Here is a 22404-nt window from a genome sequence, read left to right as displayed (position 1 = left end):
CTCTCTCTCTCTCTCTCTCTCTCACACACACACACACACACACACACACACAAGCTGGCCACAGAAACATATACTTGCACTCCTGGGGCTGAGGAGGTAGCGACAGTATACATGGAGCTCACTGAACAGTCAACCTAACCCAGCGAGTGAGCCCCAGGTCTCCTACAAAATACCAAGCATATGAATATGGCACACACATGCATGCACACATGACACATGCTATGTAAACAAATACGTCATACTGAAGACCTGGGTCAGGCCTACTAGCTACTGATCTGCAAACTCTGTCAATGCCATGAATTAATGGAGACAAGGAAATATATAAAACACTCAGCCATGTGCGAAGCACATAGTAAACACTCAATAAATGGCACCCACAGTTGTTATTACCATTAGCTGCGGAAGCACGGAGCCCCCAACTGTGACAATGGACATGCTGTTTGGGTCACAGACAGCTGTGAGAGCCTCTGGGGATGCAACACATATTAACTACCGTGCATTCACAATGTCTGCTACTTTACTGAAGCAACCACGCTTCAACTTGACAGTGCTTTTTAACCAGAGGGGACTTTCTTTTACCTCAGGGGATACCTGGCAATGTCTGGAAATGCTTTATTCTTGTCACAAAGCAGGAGTTCTATAGGGATCTAATGCATAAAGGTCCTGGATGTTGGTAAATAATTTATACTGAGCAGAGCAGCTCCATTCATTAATGACAACAAAACCAAACCCTTGATGTAAAGATGACCAAGGTGGAGAAGTGTTGGGTTGGATGGGAGTTTTTCATGCAATATGCTATTTATGCAGAGGATTTTATGAGAACCTTAGACTGCACAGGCTTCGCAGACTATAAGGAAGCTGGCTGTGGGCAAACAGCATCTGTAATTCACCCTGGCCTCAGGCTCCAGGCTCTACTTCCATCCCATCATCTCCTACAGCATCTTCTCATCACTGTCTTAGTTATGGACATGTCCACATGCTCCCTTAAAATCTCAACTGAAGATTTCACAGGTTGGAAAACGGGCTCCAGGGAAAGCAAGGACTTTAAGCGATGAACTTCTTGAGGGAGCCAAGGTCACTAGGCAAGTTGCAGGGCCAAAGCGAAATAGAATCTTCCAGAATCCTCTTCAGTCCTGATCCACGTCCCTCAGGAAAACATAATTCCATTTTGCTGTTGCCATGGTAATTATAAATCAATTCTGTCTATCCATTAAAGCAGTTACTCCATAGACTGCTCTCACAGAGCACTGTTGAACTCGTCCTAGTTCTCCTCCACGGATGTGAAAGTAATCACATTTTTGTATGTTCTATGATTCTGGCTACATTCACGATTGCCCTTCACCTCAGATGGGATAAATAGAGGAGGTTAGATTGCAGATTGGCTGTCATGTATCGCTATGACTACCCCCAAACAAAGCAACAGCGCCAGAAGCAAGAACAAGCTAGTCACGTTTACCTTCCTAAGGAAAGCAGGGTGACTTTGGTCAGTTCATACCTTACACCAAGCATTCAACTTCTCTCTTTGTTCATCCCTATAATTTGAAGAATTTCTCTGCAAATTTTGCTTTTCTCAAACACTGGCAGTGAGCTTTACAAAAATCCCAACATCCAAAACGCACCCCAAAATCGTTAAATCAGGATCCCAGGGAATACAGTCTAGGCATTGGAAATTTTATATCTCCCCAGGTGATTTCAAAGTCCTGGCAAGTCTGAGAGTCAGGCTTCGGGGACTCAATGCTGTTATTTTACAATGACGGGATGTCCGCAGGAGAAAATGAACTTGCCCAAGGGCACCCAGCTGGCAAACCACAAGCTTGTGGTTAGAATGGAGGTCCGCCCACAGAGAATTATACGGCTCCCACTCAGGAGTAAGTTAACTTACTTGGTTACAATTTGTTACTTGGTTACAATTCTGTAAAGCTAAAAAAGAGGGAATTCTCTTCAAGGCTTGTGGGCTCAACTGAAATCTTACAAACAGGTCTGGAGACTAGAAGCCAGGCGCATCCTACCCTTCTGCAAGGGCACAGACAAAATGGAGAGTCAGTGAATTCAGTCTTTCTGTCCTACTGGTCAAGAGTCCAGTTCTAGGAAACAAGCTTTCCATCAACCTTGATGTGGATCAAGAGCTGATTCCTAGCCTAGGATACAGGAAGGCATCTCCTCACAGGGTCTTGACAGTACCCAGTGGGTAGAGAGCAGTGGTTCTCAATCCAGGGGTCACACATCAGATAGCCTGCACATCCAATGTTTGCATTACTATTCGTAAGAGTAGTAACGCGTCAGTTATGAAGTAGCAACAAATTATTTTCTGGTTGGGGGTTCACCACGCCATGAGGAGCTGTAGTAAAAGGGCTGGAGAATTGAGTTTGAGAACTGCTAGTGTAAAGAATGATGTTTCAACTGATACAGGGGTGAATGCTGCCAGGAAGACTGAGTGGATGGAGCCTGGGTAGCCGAAACCCAGCCCACATGGACTGCACCAAGATGGCGCCAGTGACGTGTAAAGGCAGGAAGACACGGGCATAAAACAACCAGAAAAATCCAGATGCTCTTGACTTATAAGCCAGTAGGAAGAGAAGAGCATTCCTGGGAGGCTGCCCCAAATGGCCTCCAGATCGTTTGAAAAATACTGTGTTAGCGCCTTTTTTTTCTAAAGACAAAGACTTTCACTTTCAAAGATTGTTCATTTCAAAATAATCAAATTATTTAGGCCAGAGGAAAATAAGGGTAGAGGCAAGTTCAGAGCTCTCTCTTGGGAGAAATAGAAAAGTTCTTGAGCCATCTTTCCCAGGAGAAGCACAGGGCCCTGCCTGGTACAGTGGAGAGGCGGGGGATTCTCTGTGAACTCAAGGTCAGCCTAGTCTTCACAGAATTCCAAGCTAGCCAGGAATATGTAGTGAGACGCTATCCTTAAAATAAAATAAAATGAACACAGACCCCAGGAGCTATCCGGAAAAGCTCAATCCAGTGTCCTAACTTGTTACATTATCAGGCCAATTGGTCACAAAGACACTAGACACAAAGTTAGAGTCATCAGATTTTATGTCTCCTTGCTATGATGGAGTCACGAGGAATATTTGGGAAGGAGACATGGATCTCTGAGAAAGGGGTGGTGCATCTGGCAGGGACTGAGGATCCTATAGAGAAAAGTGGCCCCTGGAACCATTTTAATTCAATCACAGACATGCTAAAATAGAGTAGTGTCTTGGGATGTTCAACCAGGACTCTGTGCTCCTCTCTAAAGATGTTTTCCAACCTGTGAGGACATCATCCCAGATCCAGGCATCCAAATCCCCAGTATCCAGGGACTTGACCAAGGAGACTACTGAGAGTTAGCACCACTGGCTGGCTGTGGCATGCACTGTATAGACAAATCAATACTCTAACGAGTTTTCACTGTTACTCCATTTATAGGCAATGTATACACTAAGTCCTAAGTGTATGTGAGGGATAAGCTGGATTCGTAAGCCATCTACATTAGAGATGAGAACTGTGTGACTCTCAGAGATGAAGGGGTTTGTCTCCAGCCACACAGAAGCCCAGAGACTTGGAGCTAGGTGTGTCTAAACTTGAACGTTTGTGCACATGCCACAGACCCAGCAACCAAAAGTTGGAGCATTGGCGATGCATGGTAATTTTACATTCGTTGCCCCTAAGTCTTTCAATAGGTATGACTGTTTTCATTCATTATTTATTTGTTTTGATGAGAAAGACAGGTAATTTGCTGAAGGGCCCATTTTAAATTCAGATTGCTTTGCCTTTAAAGCCCGGGGTCTTTTCCATCATACTTGTTGCCTATGAAAGTTAATTTGATTTTTAAAACCATGTATTGGTTTTGACCTCTTTTCACAAGCATTCTACAGAGAAATGCATAGCTGCTCCTGCCCTCAAGAAACATTCAATCTAGTTAAGAGATAGGATTCCATGGCACAAACAGTACTAGTTATGATTATTAATATATGGCTGGAGAGATTTCTAAACATAGAAGCTATAAAGAGGTTTCTTCCTTGAAGAGACTTTCCAGCCCCTGAATCTAGAGTAGTTCCTGTGGCCAGACGACAACAACGATGACAACAACAACAACAACAATCACTGAATTCTAGGGGTTGTGAATGCCTGAATCTGGTGTGATGTCTTCACAGGACCCAGTCAAGTGCTCAGCTACTAAATTGCTACATTTCCCTTCTCAGGATCCCCAAGCCATGAGACAAGAATGAGCCTGTTCTTAAGTCATCATGTGTGCAGAAGTTCAAGCTACTTTGGTCATTAGCTGGTGTTGAGTCCAGCTTCCAGCATCCCAGCTGATCACAGACATGAGTTCTCAATGGTCAGCTCCATTACACTCTTCTTGCTCCTATAGCCACGAGGACACTGAGATTCAGGGGAATTGAACACCACCTTCCAAGCCTTCCCTAGACTTTCCAGAACCTCAAGCTGGAAGTACAGAGTAGCCATCCCTACTGAGGCCCTCCGAGCACTATAAAATGGTTACTGTTCTTGTACTCAATTTCTTAAATGGCTATTTAAGGCCAGCCCCATGCTCTATGCTGGACATGGGCCACCGCATTTGGACTTCTAACAACACAGTGGAGTGGGTCACTGTAAAGACCGCATGCTCAAGAATGCTTAGCTAGTGAGAGCATTCAGACGAGGGTCACACTAACTCCAGCATCAGTGCATGCAACTGCTTAGCCACAAAGGAGGGAAAAATGATCTCTGTATAAAACCCTACAAAACCCCTAGCCAATCAGTTTGAAGCAACATCAACTGCTATTTTTGAAACTAAACATCTTTTTTTTTCTTTCTTAATTTCCGAAGGCTTACTGTGGAGCTGAGCTAATTATTTGAGCCTTAATCAAGGACTAGCCACTCCCTGAAGCAGCTGTCCTGGCCTCTCTCTTGCCTCTAGAAAGTCCCAGGGGTCCATTGGATATTGGCTCAGATCTAAATCCCATCTCCCAGCGCTCAGGAGCAAAGATGCATAGGGCTGGAAGGATCTTTGGAGTTCATCCAGTCTTCCTCCCTCATCACTTTGAAGAAGAGGAAACTGAGGCCCAGAGAGGTGAAGTGACAAGGTCACATGGTGTGCCAGAGGCACGGCTAGGTCTCCAAATTCCCAGGCAAGCATTTTTTTCTATGCCACCATTTCTGCCATTGCTAAAGGTTATGCAGATCCATCTCCCTCGGCCCTCCTCTTGACAAAGCTGATTCCCCATCACATAGCTCCACACAGCCGCATTTGGCAGGAGGAGTGATCAGTCCTGCTCGGCTTGTGAAATGCTGTTTTGCAAAAAAAAAAAAAAAAAAAAAAAAAAAAATGGCCTCCTGGTTCTTTAGCAACATACAAAGAAAAACCATAGTGCGGAAGATGTTTCTTGTTTTACAGACACGACAGGGCTTCCTATCTGAATGTCTGTTTGTCCTCCAATCCATGCTATGCAGCTCCAATTGGGGGAAGAGCCCTGGAAGAGCTTAGATCTTTGCTGCATTCCTAGAATATAGCAGAGCAAGGCACAGAGCAGGAAGAAGCTTGGTGAGATTTTCAGAAAGGAATCAAACGCATGCCTCGACCAAGCCAGAGCAGACTGGTTACCTTCCTGTGGTGGAAATTATGAACTGAGCTTGTCTCACTGGGGGACAGGAATCAGTAAGCACTTTCATGAAGCAACTCCTCTTCCTATTTCGTATTCCTGTTCTGTGTGGTACTCCTACGGTGTCTTCCCTTCACTGTCTCCTCATCTAGGGTCTTCTTCTTGACCCTGAGCTCGCCAGGGCTTTGATGCTGACAGTCATACTGTACAGCAAGCCCAAGCTTCCATGCGAGCTTCTCCCATTTATTCTGGACCAGTTCTTCTTTTTCTGAAATAATTTGGTTCTTCCGCTTTCTCCCCCACCTCCCCCCTGTAGTAGGTCTTTTTGTGGTTATGGGTGATCTTGTCTAAAGCCCAAACACTGACACAGAAGCAGGGAAATGTCTTGTGTTGGCAGAGTCTAGGACTAGCCCTGATTAACCTCTGTTACATCTCTAAGACATGGATCCTTCAAGGTGGGTTGAGTTGGGTAGGAAGGAGGTAGACCAGATGACCCTAAGATGCCCCCAAAGCTTGAAAAATCTCCCCACTGGGGAAGGAAAGAAGTAGGTGAGGAAGAGAACCCAGGTCTCCATCTGAAATTCAGAGCTTGTAAGCTTGTAAGTATAAACGGAAAAGGAAGTGCCAACTTCGAGCAGGAGGAAATGGAGTGAACATGCTGCCCATAACTATTGCAAACCACCAATCATCCATTCTGATTTTTTGAGAAAACAATGTTATTCATTTATTTATTGTGAGACAGGGTCTCATTATGTAGCCCAGACTAGCCTGGAACTCAAGAACCCCCTACCCAAGTCTCCCAAGTTCTGGGACAGAGACCTGTGCATTCACACCTGGTCACACTCTTTCACCCTAAAAGAACTGGTAAGCACTCAGAACCGACCTCTGATGCAAGCCAGGTACACAAGGAGAGACTCCGAAGACAAACTCTTGTGTCTACACACAGGTTCTCAGCTCTTGTCCCCTTCAGCCTTGCCTTTCCCATGGCCTATCTAGCTCTTAACCAACCTGCCCAAAGAATCCCATGCAGGTCCAAAACCCACTCTCCCACCTTCTCCAGGGAAACCTCAGGGGGAAAAATAGTCACCTCTGGGAAACTGTTCAGGGGTTAAGTTCCAGCACGGGTGTGGGGGAGGGGTTGTATCTGCCTCATGGCCTCAAATGGGAACTGTACTGTGTGACAGTGTTTATGAATATGCTTCTCAAATAAGGTCAGCGTACTGTGCGGTTAGTACTAATAAAATGCAGAACCTGTGCTGTTTGCCAGTGAGCTGCAGAGACAGTCTTTAATATTTTATCAGGTAGGATTGTCCTTAAATTAATATTTTCCCATAACCCTTTTAAAATGCCACTTGGAGTATTTTTTTAAATAATGTGCTGTTTTTTCATACATTTCATACACACTAGCAGATATGACATGAGTGCGGTTTGCATTCCTCGATGATTCCTGAAGACTCAGTGAAACATCTTTCATTGCTCGGGCATCTCTCTCATCCCAGAAGTCACTTTGTTAGCTCTATAAATGAGCCTTCGAATGCTTCAATCTCCACGTACACCATAGGTTCGGTATGAAGCATCCCACAGAAGGCTCCAGCCAGTGGTGCTATTCTGACAGGTTCTGGAAACTAGGACGTGAGTTTCAGCTGGACTAAGTAATCGCGAAGGCCCACTCCTCATGGGACATTTCATCCCTGTGCCTTCCTCTCTCCCTGCCCACCATGAGATGAACAGCCCCCCCTCACGTGTTCTTGCCACCATAGTGTTTCTCCTCAGCACAGGCCCAGAAATGTCAGGATAAAGTGAACTCTCCGAAACTGTCAACCACTGGTGACAGTGGTGCGGAGAACGAATCGGATGTATGCCTGTATTCCATCCTATCATCCCGAATACTGCCACTTAGGTGTCACCTAGTGACACTCACTCCACACTCACTCAGGTGAGTTGCTGCAATATGAGACTATGTGCATTTATAAAAGCAAATATATATTTTTTTTAAAAAGTCTTTGGTGAAAGTGAAAAGGAACCTGAAGTTGAGTTGGAAGTCACTGGTCACTCCAAGGATAGTTTTTAAGCTGTCCGAATTTCCTATTGAGCAATGGCAGTAAAGTAGCCCCACCACCTTCCATATGCAGCAGTGATTCTCAACCTGTGAGTTGCGACCCCTTTAGGTGTGGGAGAAAGACCCTTTCACAGGGGTTGCATAAGCCCATTGGGAAACACAGATATTTATATTACCATTCATAACCGAAGCAAAATTACACTTATGACATAGCAATGGAAATAATTTTATGGTCGAGGGCTCAACACAACATGAGGAACTGTATTAAAAGGTTGATGTTTTAGGAAGGTTGAGAGCCATTGAGATACGTGATGCACTAGTTCAAAATAGATATCATGGAGGGTAAAGCCATTTGAGGGAGCATTTATATAGTTGCTACCAAAAATGCATAAGGTAATTGGACCATTCTCCCAAAATCGATTATCATGTGGGCAAAAGAACATAGCCACATAGGACTGAACGTAAGAGACATCTGCCACAATCTGAACTCGTATAACCCTGTACCAGCCCCACTAGGTGAGTGCCCTCCTTACCATTCCTCAGGCTACTGATGAGATGACAGGGATCAGAGAGTGCATCTACAGGTCGGTACTGAAGGGAATGAAGATCCAACCTTGATCTTTCTACTTCTTTAGAGTAATACATGTACACTATGTTCCCGGTCGGTTTCTCACTAGTATCACTTAGTAAACCTTACGTGGAATGGTTTCCACCCATATTGCAGAGCTGGGCAGAAGAAAAACGAAAAATATCATGTGCTATGACACTGTTCAGGCATTCTCCAGTGTATTTCCAAGGATAGCTCTCCACTGGAACTGTCATTGTCATGATTCTCAATGACAGGCTCTTCTGCTCCATTCCCTACTTAGGGTGAAGGGGTCCCCAGAGAATAATAATCCATCACTTAAGAGAGCTCAGCTCTGCAGTATCTTACACACTGTTGTGGGCATGGTCAAGGCCTTCAGATGGCCATGAAGATGAAGGTCTGAGGTTCTTTCCAGAGCAGAGCTTCAAGTTCACTGCAAACCTTCAACATCCAGGGAAGGGGTAAAACACAAAGACCTTCCTGAAACCTAACCTCAGGGCCTGGGTCGCCAACAGCAGCAGTTCAAAGCTGCCGCACACAGGGAGCTATGTGGAGGGGCAGTCCAGGGCAAGAAGCCAAGCTGGGAAGGTTAAGGCAGGACCAGGAACAGAGCAGACTTATGGCAAGAGACCATGGGGAAGACATAAGACAGCAGAACTGGCACGGACTCCATACCCTACAGACAGACCTGAGTGAGGGCACACACTCACTCTAGAGGTCGGGGAGCATGAGGAGACACATCTGGTAGCAGACAGGAGCTCATCGGCTGAAAAATGTTAATGGGAGACAAGGTGGGTGGTTAAACGTGTGGGCAGGCTTCTGGGAACCATAAGACACGTTGCTGTCTAAGTGCAGGATACCCAGGCTGATGTTTCGGGTAAGCCAAGAGGAGCCTGAGCTCACATAAACAGGAATGAGGTTTAAACAAACCAAGTCGCTTTCTAAGCCAGCCAGGATGGACTTCATGCACTGACTGGACCTGATGTCACCAGGGAGCACAGCTAGAAGAAAGGAAAGACCAGTGGGTAGAGGTCCCTGCTGCCTGGGCTAAACAACCCAGGTTGAATCCCTGGAATCCATATGGTGGAAGGAGAGAATCAACTCCCCTTGGTTGTCTTCCGACACATACCCCAACTACATACATATATATATATATATATATATATGTATATATATATACATATATACACACACACAAATACATAAATACATTTTAAAAGATTTATTTATTTATTTAATGTATATGAGCACACTGTAACTGTCTTCAGACACACCAGAAGAAGGCATCAGATCCCATTACAGACGGTTGTGAGTCACCATGTGGTTGCTAGGAATTGAACTCAGGACCTCTGGAAGAGCATGCAGTGTTCTTAACCACTGAGCCATCTCTCCAGCCACATAAATACATTTTTTAAGCAAAAGAAAGTGGCACATATAATTAAGAAGGAATGGTAACTCTGCTATAATCCACATAAGTAATGGAGCACAAAAATACTAGCCAACAAAGTTCCTCAGGCTCCCTTGGAGCTTTATGCCCCTGCTGTCTCGTGAATATGGCCTGAGCGCATTCTCCAAAGGTTCCTGGCTTAGAGGCTCCTTTCAGAGTGTGTCAATGCTGGGATATGACAGGACAGGGCTTTAAGGTGGTGGACCACAGTACATGTCAGGTCTGAGGGCCCTGTCTATGGATGAGATTAATGTAGATCTCATGGGACCTAGTTAGTACCCATGATAGCAGACCAGTATAAAAAAACACCATGACCCCTCTGTGCTTTGACCCCTCTGTGCCTTGGCTTCTTGGTTCATGTGACCACTCCCTCTTACACGTCTCCAGTCATGCTGGCATGCACCACGATGTGACTCAGCCTACTGGGCCCTCACCATAGCTAGAAATGTGCTGTTTTGACTTTGAGCTTCCAAAGCTGTGGGCTCAAGTCCTGTTTCTTCTTTATACATCACCAGCCTCACATGTGTGCTATGGCAATGGAAAAATGGAATCCAAACTTTGTTTGAACTTCAAAACTGTCTTCCTCACTCTTTGGGAATTTTATCGCTCTATGGCTGTTCTTCCTAAGATCTGGTTGATAGCTTCTGGACTAAGATTCCTAAGAGATAAAACCTCCTGAGGAAGAGCTTCGCTCATTTTAAATGGGCTCCTGCCCATCTAACTGTGCACTTCAATGACTCGGTACCACTCCCCATTCAACCCAAGGGAGTTATCTTTATATTTCAAGCTGTGACTCAAATATCACATTCTTCCTCAAACTGGACGTAAAAGCTCTCTCCCCCCAGACATCCAGATCATGACTTGCACCAAAACATGACTCAAGTTTGATGCTGTCGCTGCCACCTCCTCCTCTCCATCTTCCTCTTCCTTCTCAACACCATCTTCCTCCTAGTCAATGTTTTCAAAATTGAGTAAGGAAATACTTTCAGGATCTGGGAAGGAATGGCATGGTCACTGGTTACCCTGCAGGTTCAACCACACTGCTTCTCTTGATCCTAACTGGGAATTTTACTCCCAAATATAGTTTCCTCATCTGTGGAGTGGGAACAGCCTTACTACATAGCAGGGACAATTGTTAGGACAGTAAATTAGTTCATACAAGTCAAGTGTGAGGCCGGGGCTCAACAGGAGCTCTTGTTCTCAGGATGACTGTCGCAACTTACAGAGGTTGGAAAGCCTATGGGCCACAGTTCTCATTGATCTCTCCTCCTTAATAATTAGCCCAAGAACTACACAGGTGAGTGTGCCCCTGTCAAAGGGGAGGGCAAGATGAAATGAGAACTCACTGTGTTTAAAAAAACTGAAGTAACCTGAGCTTTGCTATTAATAAAAGGGACTGATTTCTCAGGGTGAAATATTTAGCAGGAGAGGGTTAGCATGGGAGCACATGGCACAGACGGATGGACAGACAGAGAAACTGGCAAAAAGAGACAGACATACAGATGCAGAGAAACACACGCAGATACAGACACACGGACAGACAGACAGACAGACAGACACACACACACACACACACACACACACACCCCTAACATCCCATGCTAGTAGAGGGTTTGGTACCCATCTACTAGGAAGAGGATAGAGCTAAAATCATGGCAGAAGGCTCCTTGAGAAACCAGGAGCACTATGTCTCTTTTGTGAGTGCTCCTCTGTGAGTGCTCCTCTGTGAGTGCTCCTCTATGAGTGCTCCCCTAAAAGGCATATGTGCTGAGAAGCTGGTCCCCCATGGTGGGGCTGTATTGAAAGGCTCTTCCATGAGTAGGGTCCAGCTGGAGGAAGTAGACCACTGAAGCTGTCTATATCTTGCTCTGGCTCCTTCCTGTATTGCCTCTCTCTACGCTTCCTGTCCACCACGATGTGAGAGGCTCCACTGTGCCTTTCCCTCCATGATATACTGACCCCTTTGAAGTCATGAGCCAAGTTAATATTAACTTCCTAAAGATAATTTTCCCAGGTACTTGATCACAGCAACAGTAACTAATTCACAAAGTAAGAGGAAATTCATCAAACTGAATAAAACAGTAGTTGGAAACGATTTTAGGAAAATAAAACGGGGTGGTTCCTTTTGAGACCGGGTCTTGTGAAGCCCAAGCTGGTTTTGAACTTGCTATGAGACTGTCCTTAAATTTACTATTCTCCTGCCTCTACCTTCCAGGTACTAGAATTATAGGTACATGGTACCACACCCTGCAGACCTCCGTATTTTTATCTGCCTCAAACAGAAAAGACAGGCCATGCCTATAATCCTACAATCTAGACACTTTCAAAAGGCTGGAGAGTAGGCTCGGTGGTTGGGAGTGCATACTGTTTTTGAGTTTGCTTCCTCTCGACATACACATAAAGTGGCTCATAACCACCAATAAGCCCAGCCCCCAGGGTCCATGGGCACAACACTGAAGCTTCAGTAATATAAAGCGTAGGAGGGTAGAGGTTAAACCAAGAGGTTGTTTTTTAAGAGTAACTGGAAACAGAAAACGTTCCCCAAAACCTAATGATATGAAATCATTTGCAAAAATTCAATTAGGATACTGCCCAATGTTACACGTAGACAAGCTGGACATGAAGGTGTCTGTCTATAATCCTAGCACTCAGGAAGCTGAGGCAGGAGAATTTTGAGTTTGAGTCCACTCTGAGCTACATGGGGGAAACCCTATTTCTTAAAAATAAGGGCCATGGTCAACTACTTGAATCTGATAGGTAATAAGAAGAAAACACGAGGCTGGGGAGATGTGGGGAAGCAGGAAATAAACCTGATCAAAGGAAGCCACCCAGGCCTAAAGATGCACCGAAGATCTAGAGCGACGGCTGGTTCCTATGCACACATGAGCTAAATTCACATCCCTGGTGAACAATGTGGACCCATAATCCCAGATTGCGGGGATGAAGGAGACCACTTGCTGGCCAGCCACTCTAGCCCTCATAAGTGAGCTCGAGATTCAGTGAGAGACCCTGCACCATCCAAAGCAGAGCCTGGGAAAATTGATATCGACCTCTGGCCTCTACATGCAGCTCACAGTGTGTCCCTGCCCTCACTTACATCCAGACATAACACTACACATATGCACCGGCAAACACAAATGCATTGGTGGCCCATGCGTGGAATCCTGAAATTCTAACAACAGAGGAAGAAGGATCATGAGCTCAAGGGCAGCTGGACTGCATGGGGCATTGTCAAAAAACAAACAAAAAACACCGATAATACGATAATAATGAGGTCAACAAAAGTCTCCCTAATCCTAAAATCTAAAATCCAAAACATTTCACAGCTCAAAATTTTCTAAGCCCAGACATGATCCAATCTCATATGTGAAAAATTCCAACCATAGACTTCATTTTATGAGCAAACATATCAAGTACAATTCAGATATAAAACAAATGTACTTTGTGGTTTTACCTGGGTCCTCTCTCTAAAATTATCTCTCTGTCTATCCATCTGTCCATCCATCTATCCATCCATCCATCCATCCGTCTATCTATTCATCTATCTATCTATCTATCTATCTATCTATCTATCTATCTATCTATCTATCTATCTACCTATCTGTTAATCTATCTGTTCATCTGTCTGTCTGTCTGTCTGCTGTCTATCTCTTCCTCTCTCCCTCTTTCCTCTCTAGATGTATATGCAAATATCTCAAAACCTGAAAAGCTTCAAAAATGAGAACCACTTCTGATTCCCAAGCATTTTGAATGAGGGATACTCAACTTACACAGTCAAAGAAAATCCCCCAGAAAGCCAGGGATGGGTGCAGGGCCTTTGCCAAAGCCAAAAAACATACAAAACCCTTGGCATAATCACAAAGGTTTATGGAAAGTAGAAGCTCAAGTAGCTGGTGAGCAACATAGCAATTCAGAGTGTGAAAACCTGTCGTTTGTCAAGGGATGACCCCCACTATGTAACAACAGTCTGTGTGAGCTAAGCTCAAGCTCTCACGAAGAAAAAGGTCTCACCAGGTCTAGTTTAGGGAGACTTGAGTTCCTCGTCAGGAGATAATGTGAGCCAGGGATGTGGGTTGGTTTTCCGCTGTGCTATGTTGATGAAAGATGCGGACAGGGGACCTCTTGCAGCCCTGCTAATCATTACCTGTGCAGGCTTCCAGTGAGCATATGCAGGAAGCAGTATAGCCTGCAAAAATTATACACATAATAAGCACAGGAAATGTTATGGCGGGTTTGCAATATTCTAGGAAGTGTTTGTGAGTTTCCCTAATACTCCTAATGCTTATAAAGAATGGGTACTAAAGCAGGGCCTGGTGGTACAAGCCTTTAATCCCGGCACTCAAGAGGCAGAGGCAGGAGAATTTGTAAGTTAGAGGCCAGTCTGGTCTACACAGTGAGCTCTAGGACAGCCAAGGCTATGTAGTGAGACCCTATCTCAAAAAACAAACAATCGACAAAAAACGAAACAAAACATTAAAAATTAATAATTCAATTTTACAACCCAGAAACCTGGCGTAGCTTGCCAGTGACAGAGCCAGGAGCTTTGCCTGGTTCTGGAGTCCACATCTTTAACCTTAGCCTTCTCACCACCTCTAATCCACCCAGTATTGAGGATTTTCAATCACACCCTTAGCCAATTCTTCCTGGGGACCAATATATCCAACATGGTAAATGCCTATAAAACCATGAAGACCACAGGATGGAGGAGGGGAAGCCTCCTGGCAATCTGGCAGTCAGCAGCAGCAGTTTCAAAAGCCAGTCCTGGTCTGCAGGACACAGAGCTGAAGATGCTCGAATGAGCCTCTCCCAGAGCAAGGCTGATGTCCACATGAATCAGGGAGAGTCTCAGAAATCATCCCAGTGCTCCCACTGAGCACCTCTGAGAGCCTCAGAAATCATCCCAGTGTTCCCACTGAGCACCTCTGAGAGCCTCAGAAATNGCACCTCTGAGAGCCTCAGAAATCATCCCAGTGTTCCCACTGAGCACCTCTGAGAGCCTCAGAAATCATCCCAGTGCTCCCACTGAGCACCTCTGCACCCATCCCTTTCAGAACCAGTGTGGTCTTTGTGAGGCCCCTCCCTACTCAGATTTCCTTTTTTTCCCTCAGCATTTCTTAAAAAGAAAAAGAAAAAAGAGGTTCAAACCATCGTACATAGTGAGAGTGACATGTGCTAGTAAATACAGCTGTTTCAAGTAAAAACGGTATGGAGGCAGACACTGGGAATCAGAAAAAAAGGGACCGTTCACAGAAATATGGAAGGCGGGTGAACCCAGAAAGTCAGGACCAAGAAATCCCCACGAAGCTCCAACCGACCCCTCCTCTAAATAAAGAAATAAAATATATTCTTTATTTAAATAGAACACAAAGCAGTATGCAGATGAAAAAGATAGAAGAAGCCACTCCAACCATAATCCCTTCTGGATGGAACAGAGAGGCCAACCTGGGCTCAGCTGCCGGGGCAGGATGGAGAGACAGATGCAAAGAGAAGGAGACCAAGCATGAGTGTATTGGGCACAGCCCACGGCCCATGTGCAGGCGACGATGAGCCTGCTTCCACCGGGCTTTGTGTTGGAACAAAATTTCGAGTGAACATCCTAAGCCATCCAGCTGGACAGAGACCGAAATGAGCGAATGGAAACACAGCCGTAGCATTACAAGTCTGTGGAGGGCTCCTATGTGCTGGGTACCGTTAAGTACTTCCTAGACAAGATCACTTTAATCCCTCCCAAAAGGGAACGGGTATTATGCATACTTTACAGCTGGATACATTGCAGTTGGGTAAACAATCCCAGCCATGAAAATGAATGGACAATACGGCAGGCACCGTGCAGAGCACACTGTGAGGACTGCCTCGGGCTGCAGCCTCGTGTGACTATCATCTCTGTGTTACAGGTGTGGAAGTGAGCTACAAAGGGATTAGACATACTGCAGTCCAGAGAGGCACAGCATCGTCAGAGGTGCAGAGCAGGCATGCATGCCACAGAACAGGCCTCCAAACCCAAGCTTTGTCTCCAAAGCTGCCAGAAGCCCATGTTCCAAATGGCCTAGAGGGCAACGAAGGATTCTTGCCCAACCTCACCAGGCTCTTTATTTTCACTTTCCCAAATGTGCTGTGTGTGGGGTGGGGGTGGGGGGTGAATTCAGACAACAGAACTACAGAGAAACAAAACAACAATGCAAAACCCAGGGCAGAATGGAAAACCCAGACGACCAGCAGAAACAAAACTCAATAATGACCCTCCAAATACACATCAATTAATGCCAGAAGAGTGGCAATCAAAAACCACAGAGAGCCCAGGATGCCACTGATGAGGTCCTGATTAGAAAGTCCAGGGGCAGAAGTAGTCAGGATCACTGGCTCTTTCCATTGGCATGTGCACAGTAGGAGTGTTGCAATGTTGCTAAGCAACGCCTAGCAATGAGACTTCAGAGTGGATCAGGCACTAAGAGTCTTGGGGGAACTCTACCAAGGCAGTAATTCTAGTTCATGAAATTCGAATTTTAGATAAACAGTATCTCATGTAATAGGCTACTAGGAGGTAGCCCTTAGCCACTCGTTAAAATGCAAATCTCTGAGAGCCCATCCTGCCCTGTTTTTTAGGTTCATTCACGATATAGTTGTTGAAAACTTCCCAGGTGCCAAACACTGGCCTAGGCACAGATGAGGAGTCAATGGGTGATTACACAAGAAAAAAGTCACCAAGCCCACACTCCAATCCTACTTTTAAGGAAAGAAGCCCAGAGGTACAGTGATCTGTTCAAAGTAATATGCTGGAGGACAGATCCTCCTGGCTCAGGAGGGATTCAGGAGAGTCCCGTGCTTCTCTGAAAAGCCATATCACCATGGTTGGTCCAGAGAGGCCCCATAACTTGCCATATAGTCTCTGGTCCCCTAAGCTGGCCCTGAAGGCTGGAAGTACCAGAAAAACGCTAGGCTTGGCCGTTGAACATCTTGGAAAGTCTCCCACTTGACCTCTGGCCCTCTGTGGTCAAGTGAGGGAAGGCCTATGACATGGTGTCGGTTTTTATTGGACCCAACCACCGGCAAAGCTCGCTGTCATCTGGAGTGATGGAGAAAATTAAGTTACCACATTCTCACGTTTCAGACTCTCGCCCGCTCTCCTTAGCAAACAGGAAATGTTTATTTAAATACAGCAGTTTCCAGCATGTTCTGGAGCCAAGTGGAAAAAAAGCAAAGATGTCCACTCTGACTCCCACTGCCACCACCTAGCTGTGGGTGAGAGGTGGGCCTCTGCCTGCCTCTGCGAGGCTGGGAGAAGGGGCCCCACATGGGGGTTCATTCTCATCTAGGCGGAGGCTGTGGTCGAGGAAGAATTACATCTGTGGGTTCTTTTTGTACTCAGAAGGACAAATGCAACATCTGTTTACCCTGCACTCCCTGGTAAATGTTTTGTCTCAAGAAACTCCATCCACTTCCTCTCTTTCCTGGGCCTCTGTCTTTGCTGCTCAGATAATAAATGACACCGAATTCTCCCCTCCGTTTATTTAGCTTGCTTGTGGGTGTCACCTCCTCCTCTAGGAGGGGAAAAACTGTCAGTAGTTTATAAAAGACAGGCATTCCTTCTCTGTGTGATGTGCTGACATTATGGGGAAGAACTTGGAACACAGACAATCCCCCAACTCTGATAGTGACTTAATGACGAATAATTCAGACCCCACTCCTAGCTTGAAGCCAAGTCCAAATGGGAACTACATCCTTCCCGCTCAGGCTGCCCTTAAGGGCATATGACTAGGGGAGACACACACACACACACACACACACACACACTCCTTCACAAAAGGACTTTCTGGAAGACAGTAACAGAAATGGAGGCTGGGGAAAGCACCGTGTCTTTGTTTTACAACACAGTTTTACCAGTGGGGATCAGAAGCCAGACTGTTGGAAGGTCATGAGCTTCTTCTAATGGTTCTGCTGATAAAAATCAGTGTCCCGTGACTAAAGGACCCCCCAGGGGACTTAAAGGGTTCATCAAAAAAGGTTCCCACTTCCGACCTTTGCCCACATCCTTTAAGCTGAAGTGCTGGTTTTCCTTTGTGTATGCAATGATTTTATGGACAAGGGATAGGAATGCTATAGAAGCTTCAAGCAATGTTTATTGGATGGAAGGGAGGGGGAATGACAAATTTGAAATCCTTAATGTGGTGTCGAAGAACAGTTCCACAACGCCCCATTAGAGTCTTTGAGGGCCCAATGGGTGGTGAAGGGCTGTTGGTGGGCTGCCCTTAAACCCGAGGTGGCCCTGACCCGGCTTGTCCTTAAAAGGCTCCAGTTTTAGAAAGACGCTAAGAGCTCAGCTCTGTCTCAAGCATGCCCTTATAGTAGTGACCAACGCTACACTAGGCAACCACAGACGTGGCAGAGCAGCACCTAATTTGCCCATGCTGGGTAGTCACCATGGCTATAGCAAGAGGGACCCCTGGGAATGCCTGGGTTCAGGTCTTTATCAATTATCTACAGCTGCAGATCGAAGGAGATGTCCCAAGTCCTCAGGGTCTCCAGGGGTAGTGGCTGGTGGCATACTGGCTACAGGTGTTGAAAACTTCTGACTAGCCAGAAGAGAGGGGCCTGCTGTCCTGATCCTCCCAAGCTGACTCTGTGATTCTGACTACGAAAAATAACGACCCCAAGTAAAAAGAGCTGGTGTTAAAGCAAGATGAATGATGGCAGTATATACCAACAGCAGAGGCAACCTGGTGCTACAGGACCCAGCCAGGCCCTCTCATGACGGTCTGTTTATAGAGATCTTGGCCCAAACTGACTCTGGTTCCAAGGAGTCTACAGACTGGTGGGAGACCTGGGCTTAGAAGCCTGGCAGGCTGGGACTAACCGGTTACATGACCATGGATGCAGGACAGATGGGATGAGGCCGAGTAATGGGTATTGGCTATGTAAGAAATAGGACCGTGGGAGGTTCAAGGAAGAAGGGAAATGCAACATGTCTCAGATAAGCACCCACTAAACATTTATCATCTCACTAACTTGTCTGCAGCATTCATGTGAGAAGGGGAACTTCGTTTATACATACCTAAAAAATACCATTTAAATGAGATTTTTCACAAATAGGGTCTAATACAAAACCTGAATGAAGGCGTGGATGCCTGGATTCCAGCCTCTTTCTCTGGTGGCATATTTGCCCTGTTTTATTGGGCAGGTCGGTTTGCATTTCTGATCCTAATTTCCTGGTGTTAATGAAGACTCAGGGCCAGCCCTCCAGAATTTCTACAGTCTAAACAACAGAACAATCACTGCACTTTGAAAACAACAAACAAAAGAAAACACCCAGAATAAAGAAAGCATTTCTAGGAAGTCTCTGCCTAGACAGCCAAGAAGAAAGGGGGAGGTGGGGGGAGGCGGTAGGGGTGCTAACAGTGGTGGGCAGCTAGGACAACCCGGCTCTTTCCTGACCTGAAGTAGGCAGGACTGAAGAAGAACTACCTGTATGCTAACCCTTGAGACAGGCTGGGTAGAGAGCAACTGTGCAGTGCAATGGCTGGAATTGTGACTAGGGCAAGCCCTCACCCACTCTGAGGCTCCAGCTCCCTCCACCACCAGGGCTCCATACTCCCTCACCCCGCCCCCAACTGTGGACTAAAAGGAGCCCATCCCCGGAGGCCAAATTTTGAATTTGGTCGTGAGGATCAAAATGATAAATCTTTCCAAAACGCTGACATAAGAAAAGTAAATATTTGGTTGCACAATTGGGGTTAAAACGAGGGTCAATCCACCCCACTCTCCAAGAGCCTCTCCGCTAGCTGCCAACCCCAGGATCCGAGGCTGAGTGCGGTTTGTAAGATTATAGCGCTAGGTCTCATTTAAAGGGCTGTCAGCATTTCCATTCTCTGGCCCGTTTGGGGAGGCATTTATAACCCAGCCATAAAAAATTCACCCGGGCTGCAACTTGGCATCCCCAATGCTGCGCTCCAGGCAGGGAGGGTGTTGAGAGCACCCACTCAGAATCCGTCCGGATTTTCAGAAGTTAAGACCTTCTCGTACACACTCAACTTTCCCTGCAAGGACAGCCACACAGCAGCTGGTCCATTCTGATCTCCAGGAGGGTCGCAGGGTTGTTTTTTGGGGGGTGGGGAGTCCAGGAAGGAGGCTCTCAGGTCTCTGCGATCGAAACTCCCCATCTCCGTCTAGCTTGCTACCTCGCCTCTCCCTCTTTAAGAAGCAAGGGGTAATGGACCCCTCATACCCAACCCCAAACCTTGAGACCACCACGCTCTTTGACACCCCCCGCCCCGCGCGCTAGCCTTCTGCTAGCGTTATTCTCCTGATCTGTCAGCGGATAAGCCCCCCGGTGCCCTCAACCAGAGAGGCACTACGCGGTCCCATCGCGGGGGCAACTTGTACACTTCTCTCCACACCTGCCCAAAGCCATGCCACCCCCAACTTAGTGAGCGTGTCTGACAGCAGGGGTAGGGGAGTAGGGGTCGTCCCCCATGCACCGGAGAGGAAAGAAGGACCTGCGCCCTGAGGGCGACTCTGTAGGAGCGAGCCGGGTGGGTGGCCTGAGCGGCCGGGCGGGGTGGGTACTCACAGGCGCTCTGCGTTGCGGGGGATGCCCCGAGGAACAGCGCGCAGGCCCAGCCCGTGGCAGTCCACGCTAGCGGCAGAGCAGGTACACTTGGTGGGGCAGGCGGCAGCAGGGGGTCCGCTCAGGATGCTCGCCAGCGCCAAGCCCAGCGCCAGGCGGGCGCGCACAGCGGCGCCGGCCCCGGTCCGCCCGGGGGCCATGGTGTACAAGCGCCCGCACCCAGAGGAGGATGCCTGGCGAGGCGGGACACAAGGAGCCCGAGGAGGCGCGCGGGCGGCCTGGGGGGCGGGCGGCGGAGTTAGCGCGGAGGAGGGGCGGGCGCGGCGCTCAGGCGCACGGGGTGCGGGCGGAGCGGGGCGCGCCGGGCGGCGGCGGCAGCAGCTCCATCCGTGGGGCTGGCGCTGCCCCGCTGCGCATCACTCACGGTGCCCAGGTACCGAGCGCCCTCGGGTCCCTCTGGGTCGCCGGTAGAGGTGAGGGCTCTGTCTGGGTCCTGGACTGAGCGCCGGGGAGCGCCGTGCCCCGGGAAGTCCGGCTTACGGCTGGGCTGCGGAGCACAGAGGCGGCTGGGGCCCGGAGTGGCCCGGAGAGCTAGCCGGCGCTCGCTCTCTCCATTCACTGAGCAGGGCAGACACCGGAGACGCCGGGCCCGGCCCCTCCCGCCCCCCTCCCAAAACACCAGCTCCGCCTCCCATTGGCTGCGCTGAGCGTCACGTCGACTAAGTTGGGAACTTTGCTGGAGCAACCAAGAGCCTGAAGGGAGGAGGCAGCAGGGGAGCTAGAGAGACCCAACTGGGAAGGAAAGGGACTTGGCCAGCCCGGGCCGCCAGGAAAGAAACATTGAAATTCATTTATTCTTGGGAGCCAAGAACTGATAAACCTTTTGGCTTCATTATTTTTTTTTTAATTCAGTCACCGAGCTGGATACAGAATACCCACATGGGAGCATCAGAAACTAGGCCTCATTTTTTAGGTGAAAGAGCCACAGTTGGACTAAGTGAAATGATTATCCGAGACCATACAGCTACTAGGCATTCTGTACCCTGACACATTTATTCGTGGAAACTTTGCCCCTACCCTAATTAGTATTCACAGCTAAGGCCAACAACTATTTCCTAGAGGACTTACAGATTAGAGAACACTACACAGACACACAGTCACAGTCAGTCATTAAGACCCCGGTATTGACACCATCACTTCATCTGCTTCCTGTCTAGGGGACTAAGGGGCAATCATGTCACCTGCGGACCTTTATTTCCTTAAATCAAGGTGCCACAGTTCTGACAGACTTCCTTTGCACATCAAAGAAAAGAATGTGATTTTATAAAATAGTGCAGTAGCCTGCAAGGGACCCACTCCCCATCCCCCTCCTCCCCAGCCTTGCCTTCATTCTGCCAGTGCCTGCTCTAAATTGGCTGGTCTGAGCTTTTCCAGATGCCGTGGGGAAGGGCCATGTTACAGGCTCCATACATACTTGTAGGAATGATGTTGTTTGTTTGTTTGAAAGGAAGGGACAGGAACTGGAGGAAATATTGCCCAGACTTCCTTGAGATCCTCTTGTACTGGGAAGGTCTGAAATAGCCTTGGTTTTACACACACGCGCACACACACACTACACCCAAACACACCCCTATACTCCTAACTATAAAATACATGCACTTTCACACACACACAATATGCAGTCACATACAGAGAAGAACATGTATGTTCACATACCACTAACAACTGAGAACTCTCTTTTCCCTCATATGAATGCTACTCTGATTCTTTCATTTTCCTTAAAGGGAACTTTTAGCTACTTGGCTACACACTGTAAATATATAGCTGAGGTGCAAATTTTATTTTATTATAGCTAGCATATTTTCAGAGACTTAGCTCTAAGGACTCAATTGCCCCCCAGCTCCCCCCCCCCCACACACACACACACTCATATCCCAACCCCAGCACACACGTGAGATTCAGTTCTCTGCTGTTATTCTTGGGAACTGTTTCTGCCCAGCTGCTGCCGCCATCGCCCTCTGGTGTCCAGAAAAGAGCTAGGCTCTGCTTCCGATGGTGACTTCAGCATTAAAGAACTCCAAACATGCCTTTGCCTCAGTCCTCCAAAGCTTTCCTACAAACCTTGAACCAATTTAGTACCAGGGCTGAGGCAGATGAGAG

At 47.2% G+C, this 22404-nt stretch overlaps 1 protein-coding gene across 1 annotated transcript in view; it reads right to left on the bottom strand.

Annotated features, from left to right (window-relative positions):
* The window catches only part of Slit3 (slit guidance ligand 3), a 587044-nt gene extending 566182 nt beyond the window's left edge, over positions 1-20862 (bottom strand). Inside the window, exon 1 of the mRNA XM_021178434.2 lies at positions 20248-20862. Coding sequence (XP_021034093.1) covers positions 20248-20444 — 197 coding nt within the window. The 5' untranslated portion in view covers positions 20445-20862. The remainder of the gene's footprint in view (positions 1-20247) is intronic.
* Positions 20863-22404: the final 1542 nt, after the last annotated feature.

Source organism: Mus caroli, chromosome 11 (genome assembly GCF_900094665.2).
Source record: "Mus caroli chromosome 11, CAROLI_EIJ_v1.1, whole genome shotgun sequence".
NCBI classification, from domain to species: Eukaryota; Metazoa; Chordata; class Mammalia; order Rodentia; family Muridae; genus Mus; species Mus caroli.
Note: the sequence above shows the minus strand (reverse complement) of the source record. Positions and strands in the feature narration are given on the sequence as shown.